A 15521-nucleotide genomic window follows, 5' to 3' on the forward strand; every position below is an offset into this window, starting at 1 on the left:
AAAAAGGCATTAGAATAATTTTATTTCACTTTTCAGTTGTTTATGCACTGGAAAAGTTGCATTGATATGTAGTCAGCAAACCTTGGGGACTTATATGTGGTCATAGTATTAGAGATTGAGCTGGAGGGGATCTTAGAAATCAAATCTTCTTAGTGAAAAATCTCGTTTGGTGATTATTCTAAGTCAGGTTAAGTGATGTTCAGTGACTTGCTTAAGGTTCAGCAGCCTGTCCCAGGCTGAGCCGGGATCAGCAGGCTTCTTGTCCCCAGCACAGTGTGATTTTCACCTGCCAATTCTTCCGCTTATGAGGGAGGAAGGCTCCATGTTTTGGCTCACCTGAAATCTGATTTTAAAATGATTTCTGTTGTTTTCTGATATGATTCTCCATAAGATTTAAGAAGAATTGTAAATAATATGGCATTATTAGTATAAACATCATTATTTTTCATCACTGCCTCTTTATGCCTGGAATAGTACCTGACATAGCAAGTAGTCACTGAATAAGTGGGTAAATTAATAAGTAAATTAGCCATTTATACATAGGGTCAATTATGTCACTAATTTGGTATGCCCAAATGAGCCTCCACAATTTAGAAACTAAGATTTTTAATTATGGTGTGTTAATTTCTTCTTGTAAAGAATTCATCGTATTCAAATCCATGTGTTTCTCAATGAATCTGCTTTTGTCAGTCTTCTTTGCCTTTTTCTAATTATCTGAAGATAATTTAATACATAATTAATGAGGAAATATGTGATTATAAGGACAGTAAAACTGTTATTAATTAGCTTCTTATCTATTTCACAGGACCAATTAAACATGAAGTTCTTCATTTTTACCTGCCTCTTGGCTGTTGTCCTTGCAAAGCATGTAAGTATAATAAGATACAGATGAGAATATATTATGTAAATATAAGAATATTAAAATTGTTTATGAGGATAATGTCGGGGTAGACAGCAGAGGAAGTGTATAAACTTTGAAACCTATAATCAAAGATGGCCTTGGCCCTGCCTTATATAAGTTATGAAGATGGACAAAAATACCATTTCTAAAGTGTTCTCCTTGTAGGATTGGAAAGATTTTTAGTTCTAAGTTAAAACATACACTTTCTTCCATAAACATTTGAATTTATTGGGGAAATATTTTCACTCCAAGAATCACTTCTTAAAAGTGAGAAACATGAAACCATAACAAGGACTTCTTTTAAAGTTCAGGCGAGTCACAAAGAAAATGTAGATTCCCAAACCATCTCTCAAGCACATGTCCAGAATTTCATCATTCTTGACTCCAGTAGCTCAGCAACAATGATGCTTTGATAGGAAACAAGGATGCATTGAATAGTGCTAACTTTAGGAGTTGGGCTTCCCAGGTGGCTCAGTGGTAAAGAATTCACCCGCAATACAGGAGACTCCAGTTCCATCCCTGGGTCAGGAAGATCTCATGGAGAAGGAAATGGCAACCCACTCCAGTATTCTTGACTGGAGAATTCCTTGAACCGAATAGCTTAGCAGGCTACAGGCCGTGAGTTGCAGAGTCAGACATGACTGAGAGACTAAACAGCAACAACTTTGAAAATGACTTGCCAGATAACCTATTGCAAAGTCAACCCTTCACTTCTCAAAGCAACATCTTCTAGTGAGAATGTTATAGAAATTTTCATATCATACAATGATAAAGAAGGACTAGATGCTTCACATGAAGTGCTTTGAAAATACAGGCATGTAATCTGTTAGCTTCCTCAGGAGCAACTGGGCTTCTTCCCTTACCCTGCAGCCTGTGCTGCCAACACCTCTCCCATGCCCAGTTCTCACTCAACTCAGATTGGGCTTTTCTTGTGGCTCAGCTGCTAAAGAATCCACCTGCAATGCTGGAGACCTGGGTTTGATACCAGGGTTTGGAAGATCTCCTGCAATTAACAAAAACTAAATAAAACAAAATATCATGGTATTTTAAACATTTTAAGATTCTGTACTACATGTGCACATACATTATATTTTAAACTGTGATAGGATAAACTAAGAACCCAAAACACTTCCTAAAAGCAAGAACTACATTAAGCTATAAAAGGGATTTGTTTGAACTACAGAATGATTTGCTGGTAATATTATAAGATATAATATTATAATAATAATTTAAAAATTCAACTAAACATCATGCATTTCCAGAAACAAATTCCTAAAAGTCTCTTGCCATCAAAACAACAGGAATAATGATAAAAACAAAACAAAATAATGAGATATCTTGGCATTTTAAATCTACCATAAAACTGAAAACTGTATTTGCTTTTGTTTATAGAAGATGGAACATGTCTCCTCCAGTGAGGTAAGATACTTTAGTATCAACAGAAAATCTTTTCAGTTAGTAAACAGAATACACCCTAAACTACTGTCTTTAAAATAATTTTTCAGCAGTGAGTCTAGAATTACAGAATTAGAGAAAATTGGAAGTGCAACAATAACGAAAAGGTACATAGAGAGGAATAAAGATAAAAAATCTACACATTCAAATCACCAAGATTAGATTAGTACATTTTTTTCTGAAGATGTCTCAATATTAATGACGTATGTTCACAAGTCATGATGAATATTTTGTGAGCACAGTGACAGGAATCCATTCTATGTTTCTGCAAAAATGACTAAAGCTTTTCTGGAGCCATATTACATGCTACTTCCTAAATGACTTCCCAGCTATGGGTACATAACAGGTTCCCACAGCCACCTCCAGTGTCACCTAAGCATTTTCTTGTTTTCCTGTGATGTGTTTAATCTCTTTTAAAAAGACAGAAGAAAAAATGTGATAATAATAATATAAAAAAAAACACTGACAATTGTACAGAGGAAATAGAAAACCTATTGTTTCTTCCCTGTGGATGATACTTGGGAAAGTTTTTGATTCAGATATTCATAACCCAAAGTACAATGCAAAATGAGTTAGGTATATGAAATATAATAGTTATGTAGAGGGAGTAAAACTTCAGTTAATTTTGTTCTGTAATTCAGGTAAAGACTAATATGTTATCTACCCCATGGATAATGATTGTAGATTGATGTATTATTAAGCTAATACAAATTCAATTTAGGTAAATGAGTAATATTGTTTTTCTTTTTCTAAGGAATCTATCAACATCTCCCAGGAAGTAAGTACCAAATTCTTAAGTCAAATATAATATATTTTAACTTTCTTTATTTAATCAAAGTTATAAAATAAATTTATTTATTTTGTAGACATATAAGCACGAAAAGAATATGGCCATTCATCCCAGCAAGGTAAATTTGATTACTTTAGTCTATTAATCTTTCACTGATGAGACAGCTTTTCTATCAAACATCGATCCCTTTCTCGTTCAGTCAAAAAGAGAATTATGTTTGTGATTATGAAAATGATGATGTTTTCATTGCTTTGTTTAGTGCTATATATTGATGAAAGGAATTCTGGGAAAAGATTTGAGAGCCATTTTTGAGCCAAGATGTTAAAGCAGAATATCTTTGAAAGAATTTCTTGTTAAATATTCATCATTTTTACTTTTTTCCTTAATTCTGTACTTGTTTGTTCCAAAATCATATTTTCTTTGCTATAACTGTATGCTCAACAATATTACACTACATTTCAATAAATGCAATATCCTTTTGGTTTTGTTTTCTTTTAGGAGAACCTTTGCTCCACATCCTGCGAGGTATACACTGATTTCAAATCTGTAGCATAATGTGAAGTAAAATATTATAGTATTTGAACTACATTGAAATTAACCTGTGTTTGGAAAATATATTTCAAATCAATCAAACTTAAAAACCAAGATTACCTTTAAATAATGAGACCAAAATTATAGTCTTCTCAATTCTATGACTAAATTAAATGAAGAAAATATATATTTGCATGAATCAACTAACACATTTGATTCCCAGATTCTATGAAGAATGAAGAACTTATCTTTTAGTGTTTTTCAGTGTCAAACTTATTTTATTCTTTTTTTTAAAATTCTTTTTCTGTTGCAATATTTTCTTAAAACTGACTCAATCAATTTATCACAGAAACAATATATATTTGCTTCCTAAAGCATGTCAGTTGGCCTAGTGATGTATTTTTCCTAATACATAATAAAATTAAGTAATGACTATTAAAATGAGAAAGAAAATGTAGCCATGCCTTGCCTAAAGTTATCTTGTATATTCATTCATTCACTTGACAAATCTTTTATTCAATAAGAACTATATCCCCAAAATTATCTTAGTCTCTAGGAATACAAAAATAATTATGAGACTCACTGGGGATACAACAATAAACACAGTAAACAGCAATAAATATCACTGCTATCAAATAGGAAATTCTGTTATAACTTATACAAAACTCATATAATGAAAGCAAATCCAGTCTAATGCATCTCTTTATGAGAGAAGAATTTTTCCTTTTATATTGAGGAAAAAATAGTATAGGAATGCTGTGGGGAAATACATCTAAATATTTTTCTTCTCTCTTTAAGGCAGTTGTAAGGAATGCAAATGAAGAGGTGAGAAATTTTTATATATTTGAACATTTTTTGGTTCATATCACCAATATTTAATATTCTAAAATTAGTAATGGCATATGGGAACATGTTAAAATTTACTTTTTTAATAAACTGGAAAATTATTTGTAAGCTGCTTCAAAATGACAGTTTTTCCCTGTCCACTTGAGTAATGTCCACCTAAATCACTGTGTATTCTCTTGAGCCACTTACATTTAAATATATGATCATTTTTATCTTTTCCATTTATTTGCTATAGGTGATTAAAAACAAGCAGCCAAGAAGTCTGGTTGCATTGCTTTTATTTCAATCTTTTTAACTTATCATACTAATGATCATGTTTGTGATAATAGACATATCCCAAGTAAACATTAACATGCAAAGAATAATGCTTGCATTTCTTTTGATAATCATATTTATATTTCATATATTATTTTTTTCAAGGAATATTCTATCAGCTCATCTAGTGAGGTAAGAGATCTTTTCTTTAACATCAAATAGCAAGTTCATCCAGTATAGACTTTCAGCAGTGTATAGTAATCTGTTGTTAACATCACAAATGGGATGAGCAATGGAGAAATCATTTACCCAAACTTAATATCATATTGAGGAGACTGGAAAGTGACTATTTCCCCTCTGGTGTACATGGGTGTTCTTTCACAGAGATATCAAACATCTGACTCCAGAGAAAGAAAGAAAGACATGCTCTGGTATTGAAAGAAATACCCAAGCAATGAGCACAATGGGGAAAGGTGTCTGGGAGAGGGAGAACCACAGCCTTGGCTCAGAGCCTTGAGGCACAGCCTAAAGACGTCCTACTTAACATCTAGGAAGCCTGCTTTACTATTTCTCTAAGCCACAGGTCTGTCTGGAATGGAGAGCCAATGGCCTCCTATAAACAGCAATGTGTCCTCTAGAAAGGGTATGCTGGATTCAGTTTGCCACATCTCACTAGGCCAACTTGTAAACTTGTTTGTCACCTGTCTACACTCCCTAAGCATTTGATATTGAATGAATAATGTAGAATTGATGAGAACTTTAAAATGAAACATGTTTTCAGTCACGTTACTACTTTGAAAGTGACGACTCTGAATTTTGAATTTATTGAATCTCTGATAAATACTATAATTTCTCAGTAGTAGTAGCTTGGACTCAAAATATACTTAATGAGTTGCCCTTTCTACTCTAGTACAATGCTAAGACTAAATCATGCAAGTTAGGTTAATCCTCCTTTTCTTCCCTGAAGGAATCTGCTGAAGTTGCCACAGAGGTAACTAATTTTCATTCAAATAAAATGAAATTCATATCGCCCAGCTTTGTTTTCTTTTTGTGTATTTTTATAGCAAGTGTTTTGTTTTCTTAACAGGAAGTTAAGATTACTGTGGATGATAAGCACTACCAGAAAGCACTGGTAAATTTCTCATACAAATTATATCTTCACATAAACAGTCATAGTAACCACTGCTTCTTCTCCAAATGTTCACATAACTCATTCCATCTCAGTTACAGAAAATTTTATGTTACTAAACAACCCTTGTTAGGTAAATTTGCCATGTTGTATAAATTATCTAATTAAAGTTCTAGAAAACTTGGTTCTTCTATAATCTACTTTAGACACATAGAGAAGGTTCAATACTGGAGTAAATATTGATAATTTTCTTTCTCTCTAGAATGAAATCAGTCAGCTTTATCAGAAGTTCCCCCAGTATCTCCAGTATCTGTATCAAGGTCCAATTGTTATGAACCCATGGGATCAGGTCAAGAGAAATGCTGGCCCCTTTACTCCCACTATGGTGAGTGCTGCTTTTTTATGTGTGGTTTCTTGTTTATTTGTTTTTCTTTTTGTTTTTGGTGAGGGATGAGTTCAGGATAAAGATTTGTAAAATATCTAGAGATAAAATGTCCCAGCAAGACAAGTTTTAACTTAGAAAGTAGAACAATTGCAAAAATCTTATAGTCCAAAAATTAAACCACAAACAAAAAATAGCTCAAGTATAGTAACAAATAACAATAGCAACCACAGTGACAAATAAGTAATTTAATTTAAATTGAACATACCTGTCCTAAGAGTTTGCTTCTATATCATTTTGCTTGGCTTCTCAAACAATTCTCTAAGAGGAGATAGTAATCATTAATTTCATGTAACAAAAAGATTGCTTTGTTCAGAAAATATTAAAAAAATGAAGTAATTTACCTAGGTTCCAGGTTCTCTCTACCATTTTCTTTCATAAAACAGTCTTCCTTAAGGAATGTTTTCTCATATGAGGAATAAATAATGAAAGTTTTTTTGGTCCCTTTTGTATATATATATATATATATATATATAGAACAGAGAACAGCTCTCCACCAGTGAGGTAAGGCATTTACATACAAAGGCAATAATCTGGTAACTGGCAAGATATTATTCACTTATTATACACTGTACTAGACAGTCTTTGATGTAGTTGCTTAAGCAATAAATCTGGATTTATATAAAAATAGAAAAAATTTTTCCAATTGGAAAACTGGAACTTTAGATCCCTAAGAAAAATTTAGGGAAGGCAGAACAAAAATGTACACATTGAAGGATACAAAGATTGGATCTGTGCTAGTATACTTTGTCAAAATCCTATTGCTGCTGCTAAGTCACTTCAGTCGTGTCCGACTCTGTGTGACCCCATAGACAGAAGCCTACCAGGCTCCCCCGTCCCTGGGATTCTCCAGGCAAGAACACTGGAGTGGGTTGCCATTTCCTTCTACTGCTTTTTTTATAGCTCACCATTAAGATTGCTATCACACTATGAGACCTGGTATAGATCTTAAATTTTAGAAACAGTGGGAGAAATCCAGTGTATTATTCTGAAATAAGAACTCAAATTCATTCAGATTCATATAAATTGCCTTTATCCGAGTGTCTCCCTGCACATCACACATAATTAAACACATTTTCACATCACACAAGAAATTGCCTAGTTTTATTCCTACTTCATAATGAATAAAATATTTGAGAAAAGAGAAATAGCAATTTCATAAGTAAGACTAAAATGTATCATTTCAAATTTTTCTTAAGGTATCTGCCAACTCTTCTCAGGAAGCAAGTCAAAACCACTTACATTAAATACAATTAAGAAATTACTTTTTGTGTTGTTACAGTTATAAAATATTATTTATTTACATAAATATAATCAGGAGACAATGTGGTTATGCATACCAGTCAGATAAAATGTATTTACATATTTATTGGTTCATTGATGAGATATATCATTCATCATTCACTTAAGAAATATGCATTTAGCCAGCATTATGCCCTTTACATTATGTTAGACTCTTGGGATACAACAGCAATTTAAAAAGCAATAAAAATAAATGGAATTATTCTTTATAAAAGAGTTTTTCTAAATATAGTCAAAAGGAAATTATGCATAGACAATACAGTGGGAATTAAATGTCTAATTCTTCTTTTATTTTTTAAGGAAAACTCAAAGACCATTGATATGGTAAGATATTATTTCTATATGAAGCTATATTTAATAAATATTTTCAAAATCTAATATCAATAATTAGGCCTATCTGAAACATTCTGCTTTTAATAAAATAGAGTTATACTTGTAAGTTATTTAAAATATGATTTTTCTCCAACACTTAACTCTGCTCCTCTCAATTGTCTTGAATTCTTTTAATTAAGTACTTCCATGTGAACAAAACTTTTCTATATCACAAAATTTTATATTATTTCCACTGCTTCTTTCTTTTTTGAATCAAATTTTTACTATTTTTGAACTAGATATTTTACTTAAATTGTTTTTTACCTATCGTACTATTATCCTTTTTGTAAAATGAAAAAGAACTGAAACTCCACAAATATTAAAATTGTACTGCTACTGCTAAGAATTCAATTATCTTTGTCCCCAAATTTTGACTATTTTTTTTATTCCTACCAGAAATAAATTTCTTCCAGTAGTTCATCCAGTGAGAAAAAAATATACTTTAAAAAAAATAAATAAATAAAAATAAACAACCAACTAGTTTATTGCACTTTTCTGCTGTTAATTATTTTAAGCAAATTAGGCATTAGTTAATACCTAATTTTTTAACAGAGCCACATCAAAATAGCCAATAAAATAAAGAAAAATACGTGTAAGAAAAATACACAGATTCAGAGTCATTTTAGAAATCTGAAAGGAAGTCTATTCAAAAGGTTGAGTGGCTGTTCTAGCCAGGCTTTAGATAATGTTCAGCTGGACCCTGATTCATTGATAACAGGCATTTTTAAAATAAGCCAGTGCCAGATAAACATCCTGTCAATTGCCTTCACCATAATTCTACCCTGAGTCTCTCTGGTCGTTTAGGGGGTTGAATACTCAATTGGGTTATGGGTTGTGTAAATCACAGTTACAAGAACACTTGCTGTGTTAGAATGAGTGAAGTGGAAAAACGCAATGGGACGACATCCCAGGAGAGGATGAAACATGGATTGTGGCCCACAGTCTTATGGCCTGAGGCACAGTCCAACATCAACCTCCTTGAGAGCTTTAAGATCATGCCTTACCTCTTCTTTCAGTTTGGGGGTCCATACCCATTAAAAAGGGCTTCCCAGGTGGCACTAGCACTGACGAACCAGCCTGCCAATGCAGGAGACAAGAAACACAGATTTGATCCCTGGGTTGAGAAGACTGACTAAAGAAGGGCATGGCAACCCAGTCCAGTATTCTTGCCTGGAGTATCGCATGGACAGAGGAGTCTGGCAGGCTACAGTCCATAGGGTTGCAAAGAGTCACATAGGACTGAAGTGACTTAGCATGCAGGGAGGCACAGCCATTAAAAAAAAATGGTCTTCCCGGAAAGGATATGCGAGCCTGCTTTGTTTTAGTTTTCCCTCTCTCTCTCCCTCTCTCCTCTGCTCCCTTGCTTTGCATCTGCTATACTCGATGAGAATTTGACATTATATGACTAATATATATAAATGGAAACTCAAAACATATTTTCAGTCAATTATCATATGGACACAGAGAATGCTCTGATAATGCATATTCAAACTCATTAAATTCATAATAAATTTCTATAAAATAGCACTTTGTTACTTGGTAGGAGTGATTTAGCCTTGAATTGTTAAAAAAAATAATTAGCTCTAGTTCTCTACTGTAATGATACAGACAAAATTACTGGTAGGCCATTCAAGTAAAGCTGATTTTCATTTTTTTTTTCCATAAGGAATCAACAGAAGTATTTACTAAGGTAAGTAATTTCCCTTCAAACAAAATTAATTGCATGCTATCCTATAATATTTGCTTTTGTATTTATTGCAGTTTATTTTTATTATTAACAGAAAACTAAACTGACTGAAGAAGAAAAGAATCGCCTAAATTTTCTGGTAAATTTTTATACAAACATTTGTAGCACACTCAGACTCAGCTTGGACACCACTGAACCACAATCCTCTCAACAAAAACAAAGCAAAACAAAAAAACTCACATTTTTTTAAACAAATTCTAATTTCCATAAGTCTTCCTTATACTTATTACAAAAACATTCCCCCATTGTACCATGTACTATTGTCATGTATCCACCCAACCAGTCATTCTAAAAACTTACTGACTTTTCATTTTGTAAAAATAGGAAATTACCCTGAAGACAGATACCACTGTGTTTAATCTCTATAATAATCTATAGTTGTACCAATATAAATGGTTCAAAATAGAACACAGAGGAGAGGGATATTTAATTACAGAATAGATGACAGGCAATATATTAATTCATTTACTTCTACAAGATAAATGATACTCAGATTAACAATTGGCTCAGTGTCACAGATTCTATTGAGTTAAATCACACATTCTAAGACTCTAAGGACTTATTTCCTTATAAGGACGTATTTCCACGAGATAGGGAAAAGAAGCTGCAATCTAAGACACTGTTAAGAAATTATCCCCTTGCCTTCTTACATAAATATTTTTTTCTTTTTTTCCCACTTAAGCATTTTGGCATTAGAGTTTGAAATAACCAAAGAATATTTTTAAACCTACCATTTGTTTTACAAAAGTAAACATAATTTTGTATGAATAAACTTTACTTTGCTTAAGTCTGTTTGGTATCATTTAGAATTTATCCAAGTAAAACTTTATTTGGTTAGGTCCAGGTGTTCTGACACATGGGATAATGGAATAATTATAATTTTCCTAGAAAAAAATCAGCCAGTATTACCAGAAATTCGCCTGGCCCCAGTATCTCAAGACTGTTAATCAGTATCAGAAAGCTATGAACCCATGGGCTCAACCTAAGACAAATGCTATTCCCTATGTGGTGAGTTCTCCCTTTTATTTTTAATTTTAAAAACTGAGTTGTCTTTTGTATTAAAAATAAGATGGAAATGAAATATGGAAATAAAATTCTAAGTTCTAAAGTAAAAGCTAAAACAAAATTAAATGTTATAGGCTGGAAATTGAATTATAAATCATATAGGATAAATGGAGCTACAATAAGCAGAAATAATTATCATGATACTTTGTGCTCGCATTGGATTTAAATTTCATAATTATTTGCTTATAATATTTCAGTTGATTCTATAGCATTTCCTGAAGGTGGGTCAGCACAGAGAATATTACTTCCATTTCACAAAAGTATCTGAAATTCCAAAAAGTAGCCTGACCAAACTAAATTAACATTTCTCCTTTGTTTCATTTTTTAAAAAATGTGACTGAGGAGATATATTTTAACATAAGGAATAAGGGAAACAGCAGGAAATTGAGAACCAATAATTTAATATAAAAAGATAGTATTGGAATCCAGAAGACCTGATATAAATAAACTTTTGGGGCAAGTCACTTCATTAAATGGATTTTTTTTAATATGATTTACTTTATTGGATATACATATAGCATTTAAAGAGATCTTCCCCATGATTAGAGAAAATAAGAATTTAGTATCTGTAGTTTGAATATAATGTGCCAAAAATTTTTCTAAATATTTCCACAGAGTTATAAATATTCTTTTTCTTGTTATTACAAGCAATTAGCTAAAATATGTTATTTCTTTCTCTTTTAAAGAGATACCTTTAAGATTCTTGAATTAACTGCTTCTACCTGGTTATGGTAAGTAACTTTAGGCTTATAATTTAAACAATAAATGGGATTTTTGTGTGAAGGATGACTAACATTAAGTAATATACATATGTGTTAAATTGTTTCAGTCATGTCTGACTCTGTGCGACCCTATTGACTACAGCCCACTAGGCGCCTCTATCTGTGGGATTCTCCAGGCAAGAATACTAGAGTGGGTTGCCATGCCCTCTTCCAAGGGATCTTCCTGATCCAGGGATTGAACCCATGTCTCTTACATCTCCTTCATTGGCAGGCAGGTTCTTACCATTAACACCACATGGGAAGCACATAGCTACAACTTTAAGTGATACTTGGTTTATGAAATATTTAAATTTTGCTTATACCTCTTGGATTCACAAATGTAAGTGATCTGTATATTTGCATGCATTTTATAAATATTTTGAAAATAAATTATAGCAAAATTTCTCTATCAGTTCAGTTCAGTCGCTCAGTCATGTCTGACTCTTTGTGACACCATGAATCACAGCACGCCAGGCCTGCCTGTCCATCACCAACTCCCGGAGTTCACTCAAACTCATGTCCATCGAGTCGGTGATGCCATCCAGCCATCTCATTCTCTGTCGTCCCCGTCTCCTCCCGCCCCCAATCCTTCCCAGCATCAGAGTCTTTTCCAGTGAGTCAACTCGTCACATGAGGTGGCCAAAGTATTGGAGTTTCAGCTTTAGCATCAGTCCCTCCAATGAACACCCAGGACTGATCTTTAGAATGGACTAGTTGGATTCAGTCAGAAGCAAGAGCTCTGGGTGGAAATTGTCACAAGCATAATGGTCACAGGGATGTTAACCTGTCACCTTAGAGCTCAGACCCAGAATTTCAGTTTGGTGAAAGAGATAAATGTAAAGTTTTCTTACACAAGTTAGTTTAAAACAAGCATTATTTTCTCTGGAAAAATCATTATTTTTTTAAACACATAAAACCTACTTCTCCTAGTGATTCTCTTTGACATTTTAAACATTGCCTTAAAACCATAATGCACAGTCAAGGAAACAAGTATACATCAATGTTGCTATTTTGTGTAGTCAATTTTTCTTTGATATTGTCCTTGCAGTATATACTGCTGCTGCTAAGTCGCTTCAGTCGTGCCCGACTCTGTGCGACCCCATAAACGGCAGCCCACCAGGTTCCCCCGTCCCTGGGAGTCTCCAGGCAAGAACACTGGAGTGGATTGCTATTTCCTTCTCCAATACATGAAAGGAAAAGTGAAAGTGAAGTCGCTCAGTGGTGTCCGACTCTTAGCAACCCCATGGACTGCAGTCTAACAGGCTGCTCCATCCATGGGATTTTCCAGGCGAGAGTACTAGAGTGGATTGCTGTTGCCTTCTCCTAAGGAAACTGAGCCCCATAGAAATTAAATAACTTGTTCATGCTGCTGCTGCTAAGTCGCTTCAGTCGTGTCCAACTCTGTGCGAGTCCATAGGTAGCAGCCACTTGTTCATGATCACCATGTAAAAGTGGAAAAGTCAAGAATCCAACACAGATTTCCAGCTCTAAGACTCAAACACTCCACTATTGATGCCAAGCTACAACCAAAGTCCAACAAAGGGATTTTTTTAGAACACTTTTTTGGCTTTAGGTTATGTTGTCACAAACTTGATTTGCTTTGTCATATCATTTTTTCTCTCCGAATGATGAAAAGGATCAGACAACTTCGCAAAATAATTTTCTGTGGAAAAACAAAGAATAACTATTATGAATATGAGCTAAGAGTCAGTTGTGTTTAATAAATAGCCTTATTCCCTTTGCTATCATTATTTATATACTTATTATATATAAAAAAATGATCACGTGTTCCATAACGTGAGAGACATGAAGGAGACAAAAATAAGGTACCAAACTTATCCTCATTAAGCTCTGTTCTAGACAAAGTCACAGAAATGCAATACAAGGTGCCAGATGCTAAGTTAGAGACATCAGAAATATGTGGTAGTACAAAAAGATCCAGTGATGCATCAAACATAAGTCCTAAAGTAAGTCCTTTCAGATAATTAGAAATAGGCTAAGCAAAGCAATGGCAAAGGAAAAACAGAGGTATCAAACTGATAGAAAAATGACAAAAGAAACAGAGAAACCAAAAATGCAAGTCAGTTTTAAGGAATTTAATAATTTTAGCAATTTCTTAACGTATCAGCCCAATGTCACTTTGCATAATGATTTTGTTTTATTAAAATCTAGATTTCAATTAGATTAAAGGGTTTTAGGTGCAGGAAGCAATAACATTTTATGTTTAATAAATTATTTAGAAAATAAGAATAATTAAATGTCCCTTCAAAGTTGCAGAAGTGTAAATATTTACCGCTTCATAAATAAATATAAATACATAAAATTAATATTACTTTTTTTGTTGGATTAAAGAAACTGGCTATCAGTTTCACTCATACATTAAATTATTTCACAAATAGTTATTAAAATCCTACTATGTGCTAGATTATCATGTTGAACTAGAAAATATTAAATAATAATAGTTACAAATAATAACATTTTGGATACATGCATATGCATGGCTGAATCCCTTTGCTGTTCACTTGAAACAACCACAACATTGTTAATCAGACATACCCAAATACAAAATAAATTTTAAAATTTGAAAAAAAAAATAACATTCTGCTAAACTAGGATGGATGAGTATGTGTGGGTTCTGTATACAGACATACATTAGTTCTTGAATATAGATCGATAGGTAATATCGTATTCTGTTTTCCTTTTCAGGTTGGACTGGAAAATCTATCTTCTACAGTTTCATATCTACCACTTTACTTCATACAACCAGCATGTTTGGAGTGGCCCATCAATAAGACAAATCGCGGAGTATTTCCTGAATTATTTATACTCTCCCTGTTAGTTTATATCGAATATATTGGGTTTATATGGTGGTTTCATACAAACTTAGCTGATGATTATTTAAAATGCTTTCCCTACTCTTTCTGAGTTATAGAAATATTTTTCTTTCCCTCTGAAAATAAAATTTCAAGTGCATTCTTTGGTGTGTAATCATCATTTCCATCATTCATACTGGCCCATGAGACTGTGGCTTATAATATTGTTTGTTGTTTAGTTGCTAAGTCATGTCCAACTTTTTGTGATCCCATGACCTACCAGGCTTCTCTGTCCATGGGATTTCCCAGGCAAGAATACTGGAGTGGGTAACCATTTCCTTCTCCAGGGGATCTTTCTGACCCAGGGATCAAACCCTGGTTTCCTGAATTGCAGGTAAATTCTTTTCTTCTGAGCCACCGGGGAAGCCTTCATGGATTATAACATAAAGAGTCTTATAAAGAGTCCTAACAATAACTCTGAACCAGCTTGATTACTATCAAAAGAACCATACACTTTCTGAGTAATTCAATCTTACTTCTCATAAATATTGCTTATTATATTCTCCAACCACAGCTAGGTTTACAGTATTATTCAATCATCAATCTATCTTTTTTCTTTTAACTTTGTGCTCATCATCTGCCACAGCATTAACCCCAAACCTTCACCAGAGGCCTCAGTCCTCCTGTCTCTGGTCACCTTGTCACACTAAAGTGGGAGTCAGGCATTGAGAACATAAACCTTCCAAAGCCCCCAATTAATGGCATTAACAACTGGAGAAATAGCTAAAACAAATGGGCTCATGCATGGAACATAAGAAAACTCTAGATGGGTGATATATCCAAAGAAGACAGGGGGATAGGGAACTTAAACGAAAGTGAATTAAAGAGGAAAGAATAAAGATGAAAGCTATTTGAGCTTAGAAATTTCTGTGACACATTTGCTTGTGATGGGAAGACATTGGAGGAGTGTTCATAGGCAAGTTACATTATATGATGTGTATCTTTGATGAAAAGATTTGAAAATTGGGAGACTTTTTCTTTGACTCAGTAGACTACTCCAGTCCTTTAACCTTCTCATCGTACTTCATTCTATCCAAGCCTTCCGAACCTCG

General features: G+C 33.4%; 1 protein-coding gene across 1 annotated transcript; it reads left to right on the top strand.

Annotated features, from left to right (window-relative positions):
- Window positions 1–817: 817 nt before the first annotated feature.
- LOC129561645 (alpha-S2-casein) lies at window positions 818–11602 on the top strand. Its single transcript, XM_088836086.1, has 16 exons — window positions 818–868; window positions 2294–2320; window positions 3111–3134; window positions 3223–3264; window positions 3645–3671; window positions 4476–4502; window positions 4944–4970; window positions 5746–5769; window positions 5866–5910; window positions 6170–6292; window positions 6827–6853; window positions 7952–7975; window positions 9690–9713; window positions 9805–9849; window positions 10659–10778; window positions 11522–11602. The coding sequence occupies exons 1-16, from the start codon at window positions 818–820 to the stop codon at window positions 11531–11533; spliced, it is 669 nt and encodes a 222-aa protein (XP_088692212.1). The 3' UTR covers window positions 11534–11602.
- The last annotated feature ends 3919 nt before the right edge of the window (window positions 11603–15521 follow it).

This window comes from Moschus berezovskii, chromosome 5 (assembly GCF_049115385.1).
Source record: "Moschus berezovskii isolate FMDL1 chromosome 5, NW_MosBer_1.0, whole genome shotgun sequence".
NCBI classification, from domain to species: domain Eukaryota; kingdom Metazoa; phylum Chordata; class Mammalia; order Artiodactyla; family Moschidae; genus Moschus; species Moschus berezovskii.

Bases quoted from the DNA above. Each gene is read 5' to 3' on its own strand.
- LOC129561645 (XM_088836086.1), top strand. From the start codon at position 818: ATGAAGTTCTTCATTTTTACCTGCCTCTTGGCTGTTGTCCTTGCAAAG. The intron at 4,971-5,745 runs GTAAGAGATCTT...TCTTCCCTGAAG, and splicing joins CTATCAGCTCATCTAGTGAG to GAATCTGCTGAAGTTGCCAC. The intron at 6,854-7,951 runs GTAAGGCATTTA...TTATTTTTTAAG, and splicing joins AACAGCTCTCCACCAGTGAG to GAAAACTCAAAGACCATTGA.